The sequence below is a fragment of the Mytilus californianus genome, unplaced genomic scaffold (genome assembly GCF_021869535.1).
Source record: "Mytilus californianus isolate M0D057914Y unplaced genomic scaffold, xbMytCali1.0.p SCAF_12, whole genome shotgun sequence".
In the NCBI taxonomy this organism is placed as follows: domain Eukaryota; kingdom Metazoa; phylum Mollusca; class Bivalvia; order Mytilida; family Mytilidae; genus Mytilus; species Mytilus californianus.
The window spans coordinates 7,850,097-7,862,969 of record NW_026262604.1 but is presented as its reverse complement, the minus strand read 5'-3'; the positions used below and the strand labels follow the sequence as shown (position 1 = coordinate 7,862,969).

The 12,873-nt window shown below is 33.0% G+C and overlaps 1 protein-coding gene across 1 annotated transcript; it reads left to right on the top strand.

The window, feature by feature from the left end:
- Positions 1 to 6,619: 6,619 nt before the first annotated feature.
- On the top strand, positions 6,620 to 12,289 carry LOC127721314 (galactoside 2-alpha-L-fucosyltransferase SEC1-like). The gene is made up of 2 exons (XM_052228048.1): positions 6,620 to 6,702; positions 9,341 to 12,289. Exon 2 carries the CDS (start codon positions 9,363 to 9,365, stop codon positions 10,455 to 10,457), a length of 1,095 nt encoding a protein of 364 aa, XP_052084008.1. The 5' UTR covers positions 6,620 to 6,702; positions 9,341 to 9,362; the 3' UTR covers positions 10,458 to 12,289.
- The last annotated feature ends 584 nt before the right edge of the window (positions 12,290 to 12,873 follow it).

Genomic DNA, 12,873 nt, shown 5'->3' with positions numbered 1-12,873 from the left:
TGTTTGGTTTTTTTTTATTTGTTGGGGAGGTTAACTTTATTAAAGATAAGTAAAAGGGAAATATCGCATGCTCCGAGTCCGCCGCCCGTCCTCCCTCGTGCATTTGAAATAACATCATGCATCTATTATAAAAAAAGGTTGATTTATCGTTTGTTTTTATTCTAAGAACTTTGGCATTTTTTTTTTATTTTGGCCCATTATACTCTATTCTGTAAACCACAGCGAGGCTCTCGTGGAAATCATATTATCATTACTTAACATGACACAAAAGCTGTATGTCTGTAGAGATTATTTAATATATTTGCTTATTGTAATTTTCCCCTTGCTGACCAAGGTTTTATGCCGGGTTTACGGCAACGAGACAGCAAGCAAACAACAAATTCTAGTACATCTTTTCTAGGTTTTAATCATTATTTACGAAATTTCAGGATCGCCATTATGACACAGCTGACCTGTGGAATATGACAGGGTTAACTAATAGTATTCAACGGGACAATTTAGTTATGTGGGGTGTGAGGGCAAATTATAGACACCAACGACGTTGAGAAGGTGGCACTATTTATTCTTTTAAGCCATTTTTAGCAAATTATAAGCAGATTAAGGGGGTGTGAGAATGTGGCCAACCCCTTATGGAGCCGGCTACATATAAGGTTAATGCATAGGCCCTTTAAATGTTCTACTTCTAAAATTGCCTAATTTATGCCCCCCCCCCTTTTTTTCTAAATCCTGGATCTCCATCTGCAGATATATATGATATATAGTTTTATTAAGTCTGCATTAGTTAAGACTAGAGACGGTTTATAATGTTCCACACTATAGTAAATTCATGTCCGACCATGGGATGTATGGCTTACACGACGTGTAGACATATTTATAATATTTGTTTAACCATAATACAGGAAAATACCTTACCAAATTAAAGCCAGTCAAGTTCCGCAGCCATCGTACGCAAGTTAAATTTCATATCTATTCCTGCAATGTCAAATTCAAGCCCAATATCAATTCCTCTTGAAGATCATTGATTTACAAAAAAAAATGATAGGGAAGTATTGATATCTGAATAAATGATATTTTCGCACATTTTACAGCTTTTTGAATCACACATCTTAATCCCATGAATCCTTGCACGTGACTGCCTACACCTCGATTTAAAAAAAAAAACAACATTGAAAATATATGAGAGTTTGCATGGGCTTAACAGGATAGCAGATAATGCCCGGCGAAATATACAGAAAAATCATGGAACAAAAAATAAAGAATAGAGAAAAAATAGGGCAAACAATAAAGAAGCGAATAAAATATAAAGAATAGAGAATAACGTTTCTCGTTTTTTATATAGATTAGATCGTTGGTTTTCCTGTTTGAATTGTTTAACACTAGTCATTTTGGGCCCTTTATAGCTTGCTGTTCGGTGTGAGCCAAGGCTCCGTGTTGAAGGCCATACTTTGACCTATAATTGTTTACTTTTTACACATTTTGACTTGGATGGAGAGTTGTCCCATTGGCACTCATACCACATCTTCTTATTTCTATAAAACATATAAAGAATAGAGAATAATGGACAAATATATAAAGAATAGAGAATAATGGACAAAACATATAAAGAATTGTGAAAAATAACATAAAAAATCAAAGAATACAGAAATGAAGGAAACCATCTAGACCCTTATATATTGTCTGATCAAACATAGGGTGTTAAATGCGATACTTGTTAAAAAAAGATAGGAATTGCACGAATGAAAAATTATCTACCAGAGATCAAATGACGTTGATGTATTAAAAAAACAGATAGGTCACCCTGAATAATGAAACAATGAGCAAAATCCATGCCGTACAGTAAGATAAAAATGGCCCTTGAATGGCAAAATGTAAAACTATGTTTGTGAGCTCTCAACCCTCCCATAACCTTGAATAGTGGCGTAAAGACACAACATCAGAATAAACTGTAACAAGCTTAAGAGTGCACACGCTGAAATGTCTCGCCTGTTTTACTTATCATTGAATTTATGTTGAAAATCTGTAATATGAAGGTTTTACTACAAGTATCACATAAACTTAACATTGACCAATGAACCATGAAAATGGGGTCAAGGTCATATGAACCCTGCCAGACAGACAACAGACATGTACACCTTACAATCATTCCATACACCAAATATAGATGACTTATTGCTAATGGTATCTGATAAACTAACAAAATCACACAATTTATAATTGATCAATAAACTATGAAAATGAGGTCAAGGTTATATGAAACCTTGCAGACAGACAATCATTACATACGCCCTATTGCTTATATAGTATCTGAGAAATAGACCAAACCACAAAAATGAACATTGTTCAATGAACAATGAAATTGAGGTCAAGGTCAGTCGGACACGTACCCCTTACAAGACCTATTGCTTACATTATCTGAGATACGGACATGACCACGTAACTTTAACCTTGGTCACTGATCCATGAAATAAGGTCGAGGTCCGATGAACTTTATTTAATGCTTTAAAAAAAATCTGTTGAATTTTGGTACCATTTGGTGAATAAATGCAGGAGGAAAAAAAAAGGTATGCTTCAATTGCTTAAATAAGAAGTTGAAATTTACAGAATGCATGTTAGTCAAAAATATGGAGGGGAAGGGGGGGGGGGGGGGGGTGGTTATATTGCATATGAAAAAAAAATCAAAATTATTGATCAAAGAAACGATCCACTGTTCAATGCTACAAACTGAAGAATTATTTATCTGAAACATATAGCTAGATATGTAGATTTCTGGGAAATATTCTTTTTCATGACAAGACCAATCCTAATCATTCTAATAAAAACAAACTTCACACTTCATGACAGAAATTGTTTCTGAATCCTATTTATTTCATGTATTAGAATTGTATACTATGTATATTGATTTATTTGAATAAAATATTGTTTAAAATAAGACAGAAAATTAATATAAAATGAAAATGTAGACCGGTACAAATATCTAATTTTATCAAAATAAGATAAATGTAAGTTACTGTAATTTGATTATTTGACAAAGGACACTAATAAAACAAAGATTAATTTAACACTTAAACCCAGAGAAACAATTTCTCGATGATATGAGACAGACATTTTTGTTCTCTATAGATGGGAAATGTTTTTCATATAGTATTAACAAGATTATAATTCTTAACAAGAAAGGAAGATGCCAAAGGGATATTTAACTCATAATTCTTGTCGAAGACAAACTGACAACACCATGGCAAAACAAAAAAGAAAAACGAAAAGGCAAACAGCAATCTACAAAGAGAACATAAAAAAACGAAAGACGGAGCAACATGAATTTAACCCCAAAAAAAAACGGTTGATCTCAACTGCTCAAGTAAGGTAAAAAGATCCGGCTCCACATGTGGCTCTCGTGTTGTTGTTCATGTAAGTAACAAATTCGATGATCAGTTTCGTTCTGTGAAATCAACACGTAGAGATACACACTTTGTTCCAAAAGAATGCCGATTGTTTTTTTTTTTTTTTCAAAAACACGTCACCCAAACGCAACAAATATGTTAACAATCAAGATATCGATAGTCTCGAAAATGTCAGTTTCAGAGAATATTTTGTCTCATCCAGAGTGTTTTTTTCAGTTTACAAAGTATGATTCATTACTTCCTAAAACAAGATATAATTTGTGTCTACGTTGTCCATTCTCTTCTTTCTCTTTTATGAAACAAATTTGGACTTATTCTTTCAAATCTGTCTTCAATTTTAGTTGAATTTTATGTTTCACAATAGCTTGATTGCTGAAGTAATTGATTGTAACAGTTTGAAAAGAAGTTTCGTAGAGCACTTGAAAGACCTAGCAATATAAGAGGGTCTGGATGGGGTTTAAAAAAATAGAGAAAAATGGGCGAAAAATGTAAAGAATAGAGAAAAATGTACAAAAAATGAAGATTAGAGAATAATGGGATCCTAAAACATAAAGAATGGAGAATAATGGGCAAAACATATAAAGAAAAAAAAAATGGCCTAAAAAATTAAAGAATACTGAAATGAAGGACCCCATCCAGACCCTCATATAACGTTATTTGTATTATACATGTAACTCATCAAACTTAGGTACCCAATACATTTAAGGAATATCTATTTCTGCATCTTTGGTTGAAATCACAAAAGAACATATATAAAAGACTTATGAATATGTTTTTAAGATTTCTCTTTGGTAAGTGTCGAGGGGTTAGTGTTGAGTTTCCAAATGAATTGTGAATATCTAGTTCCTTTAACCAAATAGTTTATGTCAGACTTTATCTGTGGGGACAGCACTCCCATTGAACATTTGTGTCATGAAGGTAGGACAGCGCTTAGCAACATTTGGGTCTTAGAAGATCGATGATTGTTGCTTCAAATCAATGTTTGCACCATACACATTATTTATTCCAGCTACACGTGGAGATCAATATGAATATAATTCTTTTTATCATTCTAGAAAAATACCTTTGTTAAGGTCTAGTAGAAGGTAATCTTGTTATTCACTTTTTTAACTTTGTGATACGTTCTTATAGTTTATTACCATGACTATCTTTATCACAAGAAAGAGCTTATTTCCTGTGATTTATGAATTCATCTTTATCTATTTTGAATGGAAAATATATAGTTTTGTCTTTGACACCAGCAGCATCAGCCGCGTGAGCATGCAGCATCATGCAGCAACATCGGCATTTCTGCGTGGCTGGACGTAGCTTAAAATTTTAAAGATTTGAATGAAACATAAAGATGACGGTGTTTGTATATGTTAGTTCGTAAGCTATACTCCATGGAATCACAGAATCTTTCAGCAAAGATTTTGTTCATTAAATTCGTGTTTGGTGGAACAGATCTTTAACTTCTTTCACAAATTTTAGCCGAGTTCCGGCCTGAGACTACCAGAATAGTATAATATATAGTAGTCTCAGCTCCGGCTGAAAACACAAAACACAACTTTTCAGTTAATCAGGAGATTTATCGTTTAAAATTTTGTGTAATAGAATCAGTTTATGCTGCACAACCAGTCTCTCTCGGAAACTTAACCAATTTAACCATGTTAATGTCACAAATAAAATTGAGAATGGAAATGGGGAATATGTCAAAGAGACAACAACCCGACCAAAGAGCAGACAACAGCCGAAGGCCACCAATGGGTCTTCAACGCAGCGAGAAAATCCCGCACCCGGAGGTGGTCCTCAGCTGGCCCCTAAATAAGATTGTGTACTAGTTCAGTGAAAATGGACGTCACACTAAACTCCAAAACATATACATGAACTAAAATTAAAAAAACATACAAGACTAACAAAGGCCAGAGGCTCCTGACTTGGGACAGGCGCAAAAATGCGGCGGGGTTAAACATGTTTTGTGAGATCTCAACCCTCACAAAGTTCTCTTGATAGCGTAAAGAAAGCCGGGCAATTAGAAATTATTCTTGCAGTTTTTATGGAGATTTGTTAATCTCTGAAAATATTCTTCATTCCAATCAATTTTTTTAAGAGGGACATTATATAAAAGAGGGGCGAAAGATACCAGAGGGACAGTCAAACTCATAGATCGAAAATAAACTGACAACGCCATGGCTAAAAAATAAAAAGACAAACAGACAAATAATAGTACACAAGACACAACATAGAAAACTAAAGACTAAGCAACACGAACCCCACCATAAACTGGGGGTGATCTCAGGTGCTCCGGAAGGGTAAGCAGATCCTGCTCCACATGTGGCACCCGTCGAGTTGCTCATGTTATTACAAATCCGGTAAATAGTATAATTCCGTAGGTCACATATATAAAGATGCCAGCCAGACACACTTCAACTTCGTACAACACCTTCAGATTACCATATCCGCCGTTGAAGGCTAAACTTATTGTTACCCTGGAATGGTAGTTCATGCCAATGCAATGCCTGCAAATAATTAATGCTTTATTTCTTAGTGCTTTTTTGCTTAATGTGCTATAAATGCTTCTGTGTTTTAAAGTGCTTTATATAGAAATAAGATGTGGTATGAGTGCCAATGAGACAACTCTCCATCCAAGTCACAATGCGGAAAAAGTAAACAACTATAGGTCAAAGTACTCCTTCAACACGGAGCCGTGGATCACACCGAACAGCAAGCTGTAAAGGGCCCCAAAATGACTAGTGTAAAACAATTCAAACAGGAAAACCAACGGTCTAATATATATAAAAAACGAGAAACGAGAAACACATATGAACCACATCAACAAACGACAACCACTGAACAACAGGCTCCTGACTTAGGACATGCTTTTAATATTGATTGCTTACGGTGCTTTTAATATTTCTGCATAGTATAACATATTTAACTTCTTCATGTCATTTATATTGTACATGTAATGATGTATGCTTCAAAACGGTAAAGATTTGCTTTGATTGTGTAGCTCTTGTGTATGTAGTATGCTTGCTTTGTTTTAAACGTGCATGTTTTAAATGTTTTGTTTGTAAGAAGACGACATAAAAGTTCAGTAGAGCTTATGTTTTCTGTATACTGATATTCGTCTATAAATAAAGCTTTTGAACTTTGAACTTGAACTTGAACGGAAAGTACGGATTAAAACTCCCCGTGAAGGGTTTCTTTTTTTAGAGGTTTCGGTCTGGTTGAATTTTTTAAGGAAACCAGATTGAATCAGCTGAAAGTGATAGACCGATCATAAACTGAACCAGACTTAAACATTGAACACTTTCCTATATAAGTAAGAAAATAAAGGATCCCAAGCCCCCCCCCCCCCCATGTGTATAATTCTAGAACTGTCATAACCTGTTATAAATATGTCCAGTGTAGATATTAGAGGCTCTTAATGTCTAAATTTACTAAAAGCAACACAAATAACCTTTTTTAATTTTTTTTTATAATACTAGTCCAAATAATTATGACAGTTTAAATTATGTCGTCTTGAACAGGTTGTGAACAACCCCTCAAGGTGATGACTATCCCTTTTATGAGGGGTAAATTTCAAGTCATACATTTTATTTTAAACCACTTTTAAGTACAAAAGGGCACATCAGGAACATATATATTGACGGGACTTGACACTACTTGATTGTAGTCGATTTTATCGTCGTGCCATAGTTAATAAAGATACGATACAGAAACGGACATGTGTTAAAAACGGACTCGCTATTATCCTAATAATTTCTGATATTATCAATAAAATGTCATTCAAACTAGTTTTATAGTGATGCTAGTGTATCAAACTTGTATTCTGTCACTTCAAATTTGTTAAAATCGCAAGCATTTCATCACATTATTGTGCAGAATGCAAACAAGGTAATAAAAAAATGGCGGCCATTGCCGCGATGATTTACAAATTCCAAAACTATCATAAAACACTTCACATCAAATAAATCAAACTTATTTTGGTAATTTTATATGACAAAATATATCTACTAAATGATAAAACTTGTATTTATTTACAATTAGAGTAATGTGGTTTATTTGTTGAGCAGTTCTGGTAGTTTTTCAGTCAGACGCTACCAAAATCCGTAAATCTCGGGAAGTCTCGGGGAGTCCGAGATTTTATCAATTTTTTACTGAAAAGCGTATCAGATTCATTTCCCGTTAGATATACTGTTCCCAGGGCACATATTTATACTATTTGCAGAAACTTTTCTCAAAGAACAATATGTCTATCTGGTATTATATTGCAAAACATGTCCATGAATTTTGGAATATTCATGGACTTCAATCTTTTGAAAATAAGAGGATCACTCTTTTAGAAAAGTTGTTCCAAATATAATGAATGTTCCCCCTTTTAAGTTGAAAAAGCTATTTTTTTCTTTTATACAACAGCAAAATAAGAGGGTAGTAATGCCCTTTATCGTCAGGCGTCAAACGGTCATTTTTGGCTACCGTTAGCGTCAAATTTGTTAAAATTTTACCGTGATTCGTCAAAATATCCTTAATGTGATTCGTCAGAGGTCTCAAATAATTATCGTTATCGTTTTTTTTATAAAATTTAACGTGATTCGTCAAAATCAGCCGATTTTTTTATCGTCTCAAAGAAAGTGTACATTTTATCGTCATGCACCAACAATAACCTTTAACGGCAATTGGCAATAATTTTTACCGTAATATTCGTCATGAAGGTACCCCCATTATGACCCTCAAATAAGAGATATCCCTCATTTAGGGGGTTGTTCCCAACCTGTTGAAAGGCTATTTAATTTTTTTCTGTGACTCCGTAGGACTGGACTACTTTTTTTACCTGTCTAAATATTAAATACACAGAATCTCTTGAGATGCAAATTTATTGTTTGATTGTTTCTCATAATATTTTTTTTTGTTTGTGGCATCACTAAAGAGGTATAGATTTGGTGAATAGAATTATTGTAAGGTGTACAGGTCTGTGTGGCAAGGTTCATCTAACTTTGACCTCATTTTCACATTGATTGGTCAATGCTAATTTTTGTGGTTAGTACAAAAATAAGAAGACATATGGTATGATTGCTAATGGGACAAATTTTTTTGGGTCAAATTTCAAAAATATTTATTTTTGGCCTATTTTGGAGGTAAAAATCAACGCTTAAAATAAAACTTGGACAAAAAAAGTTATATTTAACTTTCTCACATGTATTTTCATCAACTTAAAACATTTTTTTTCTTGAAACATTGAACTTCTTAATCGAGGCTAAATATGACCCATACCTAACTTATTCCTTTATCAGTAACTATATTATTTCTTAATTTTGTACATACATCATGTACATTGTAGGTTCATTTCTATAATCAGTGTTGTCTTACTAATGCATTAATTTTCCAGTGTTATTCTCTATTCGTATGCATCCACTAATTGTCTATTCTTTAATTGTTTTGCTAATTTTTCTTTATTCATTTGGCCATTATTTATTGTCTATTCTGTAAACCCCATCCATACCCTACATGCAATTACAAACAATCAATCATGTACAAGTATGAGGGTCTGGATGGTGGGTCCTTCATTTCTGTATTCTTTAATTTTTTAGGCTATTTTTCTTTATTTCTTATACTTTTTGCCCATTATTCTCTATTCTTTATATTTTTTGCCCATTATTCTCTATTCTGTTAACCCCCATCTACACCCTCAAGTATGCAACACCTTCTAATGCAATTGTATAATACAAAAGACATAAAAACACAAAAGCAGATATAAAACGCACAAAGAATATGTTTAGCACATTTAAAGAATGCAAGGCACATAAATCATAGAAAGTATTTATGTGCTGCACCTAAAGGTGTATGAATTTTCAACAGCGGTGTAAAATTCCTTACACCACTGATTACACAAAGATAACTAATACTCTACATTTTAAAATCTTTTCATTGCTTTTGCACTTTGTTTTTTTCTATTATAGGACTTGACATTTGCCATGGAGAATGGAGTTTATCAACAAAAGATGTAGTAGACGTGTTATTTGTATGGTGTGTGTCAGTCTGATAATTACCTACTTGGTGTTGTCATGGTTACAAACAGTACCTTCTATCCGACATTTACATATTGTAAGACAGATTTGGGACAAGGAATATTCTAGGTGTCTGGTTCATATCAACAGCGAAGCTAATTTGCTGAAAACTAAACAACAGCCGGTTTATATTACGGTAGCACTCTCAGGTCGTCTTGGCAACTGGTTATTTGCATATGCATCACTCATTGGAATTGCCAGGAAAAATAATGTGCTATTTTATACCAGTCCTGAATCAGTCAGAAAAGTTTCATTAGCAAATATTTTTAATTTGAAAAGTGTGCGAGCAGTTAATGCATTTTGTAGGCAACCAATTTATGAAGATTTACCATGTGCATACGATAAGAAAATGGAGTCACTTCCCGTTTCAAACATAACAATTCATGGCTATTTGCAATCTTGGAAATATTTTAAACATGTTGAAAAGCAAGTTCGAGAAGAATTTACATTTCAAAAGTCCATTATGTCAAATGCAGAACAAATATTTCGTCAGAATGTTCAGAATAATATTTCTTTTCAGACAACATGTATACATGTCAGAAGAACTGATATGATGATTGCATCATCTTTAAAAATAGGTTTCAAATCAGCTCCACTGGAATATCTTCATAATGCAGTGAATCACATGCAACAAAAGTTCAACAATAAAGTCAAATTCCTTGTCATCTCAGATGATTACAAATGGTGCTTTAAGAATTTGAAATTTCCAAATTCCATCATTATTCCCAGGAATACTCCAGGAGTAGATTTAGCGTTATTGTCATTGTGTAATAGTTCCATTATCACCACAGGAACATTTGGTTGGTGGGGAGCTTGGTTGGCAAATGGTTATACAGTATATTATAAAAACTATCCAGAACCTGGATCAAGATTGGACAGGGAAACAGTCAAGGAGGATTTTTACCCTCCATACTGGGTACCAATAAATAGTGCCCACAATCAGTCTACATCAAGATTTTATATCATTGTTATAGTAATTTTTGTATACAATAAATTGACATACATGTAATATATCTTTCAAAAGGGCTCTGTCGTTTTACCATTAATTGCTATTCACCAAAGGGAACCAGCTAGAAAGTGGAAAAAATAACTCATAGGAAATTATATTTTTGGAACTCACTTCATACATGTCTTACATGTCAGACTGTTTACATCAAAGTTTAATATGGGTTTCTCATTGCGGTATGTGCTTAACTTATGTTGATTTCAATCAAAAACAAGTGGGAAGAAAAAAAAATTACATGTTAAAGGGTACATGTTTAATTGTTTGGACAAATTGAAAAATCACTGCCAATTAACTATTTTTAAAGGAGTTATGCCCTTGGAAATATAGTTATAGGCTAGGAAATTTGCATTGCAAGCAGTCTTCAGACTACATTTCTTATAGGATTGTAATAAAATTTAAATCAGCAATGTCTCGGACTAGTTTGAAAATAAGTGCTTATAAATTATTTTTACAGGAGTTATGTCCCTTAAAAATTATGTAAATTCTAAAAGAAATTGCATTGTAAGCGCGCTCAAGTGTAAAATTCTTGCCAGATTTTTATGAAATGTCTTTCAAAGGTTTGTACAAACTTATCAGTAATGTCTCAGATCAGTTATAAAATCAATGGCAATTAACTTTTTTTTATAAAGTTATGACCCTAGGAAATACAAATTATAATGAAAATATAATTGTTAGCACTCTCACTCTTATATTTCTTGTAGGATTATTATGAAAATAATATCCAAGGTTAAAATTAGCAATGTCTGGGATGAGTTCGAAAATCAGTACTGATCAATTATTTTTACAAGAGTAACGTCCCTTTGAAATGTAATTTATATTGAACATTGCATTGTAAGCACTCTCACACATATATTTCTTGTTGGATTTTTATGAAAACTGTATCAAAGATTTATACCAGACAATAACCAGCAAGGAGTTGGAATGGTGCAGACCAATTTCATTTTCATTATAAGTTATTGCACTTGGACACTATATATAGCTTATATAGAGATTTGATATTTGATTTATCGATATGTTTAATGCTTCTTTGATCTTTATATATATATGATATATAAACATGTATTCATTTATTTTATATAGATGAAGAACAGCAACATGAGCAATAAATGTGGTGTTCCCTACTCTGAGGTTTTTATACGACCGCAAAAAAAATCTAAGAAGACATTTCGTTTTCGCACAATAACTTTAGTATAAGTAAATAGAAATCTATGAAATTTAAACACAAGGTTTATGACCACAAACGATAGGTTGGGATTGATTTTGGGGGTTATGGTCCCAACAGTTTAGGAATAAGGAGCTAAAAAGGGGCCCAAATAAACATTTTTCTAGTTTCCAGACAATAACTTGTGGAATGGTGTATGGATCTCTCTGAAATTATACGACAAGTTTCCATACCACAAAGGGATGGTAAAAATTGGCTTTGGGGGTTATGGCTCAAACCGTTTAGGAATTAGGGGCACAAAAGGGGGAAAAACAAAGGGTGTCCTGGTTAATGGACAATTACTTAAGTACAAAACATAATTTAAAAGCAGTGTAAGGGAAGTAATTCAAACACAACATTTTGAATTACCTCCCTTACACTGCTTTTAAATTATGTGTATAAAGAAATGTTGTATTGTCTTTAGGTGATTAGCTGTCAATTTATTTTTAGAAGTTACTATTTTTAAAATGCTGATGAAGGTAATTTAATTTAAGCCATGATTATGTATGTCATTTTCTATTTTAAGACTTTTATGATGTATTTAAATGGGTTATTATGGTTGCAAACTCCATTGGAAATTTGAATTGAGATTATGACCATATCTTGAGGGAAAGAATTTTTTTTTTTGGAAAAAGGTGGGTGGGTAAAAAAGAAATTGTGAGGGGCAAGGGCAATTTGGGGGGAGGGGGGTCAATTCACAACAGCATAGTGTATTGCACAAAAGCAAAAAAATGAATATAAATTCAAATCACATAACCAATTCAAGTTCTTTGACTACAGTTATTCTGTGTCAGAAACCTATTATGTGTCAAATATTTAATTACAATCCAAATTCAGACCTGTAACAAGTGTGAATATTGTGTCCATTTTTGCCCCAACTGTTCAGGGTTGGACCTCTGCGGTCGAATCCAGCTTTGTTAGGCTAAGCAATTTATTTATACATGTGTGCATGTAATGATTTTTTATCATAAATTGATACATAATGATAAATTAAATCAAAATGAAGTAATGTTAGCTTTTGTAAACATGTATATTGCAAGTGTATCATAACATGTTATTATTTTATTATTTTTATTTACGTTGAATCAGTTTATATAGTTTTACTTTCTGTTATATACATAAGTGTGCCATAATTTATTAAGAATTGGTGCTTAGCAAGGAGTTTTAATTTTAAACCAAGTTTAAAAGTACCACTGAAACATCAGTTTCTGATTACAG

Excerpts from the sequence above, each read along its gene's own strand:
- LOC127721314 (XM_052228048.1), top strand. The coding sequence starts at position 9,363 with ATGGAGTTTATCAACAAAAGATGTAGTAGACGTGTTATTTGTATGGTG.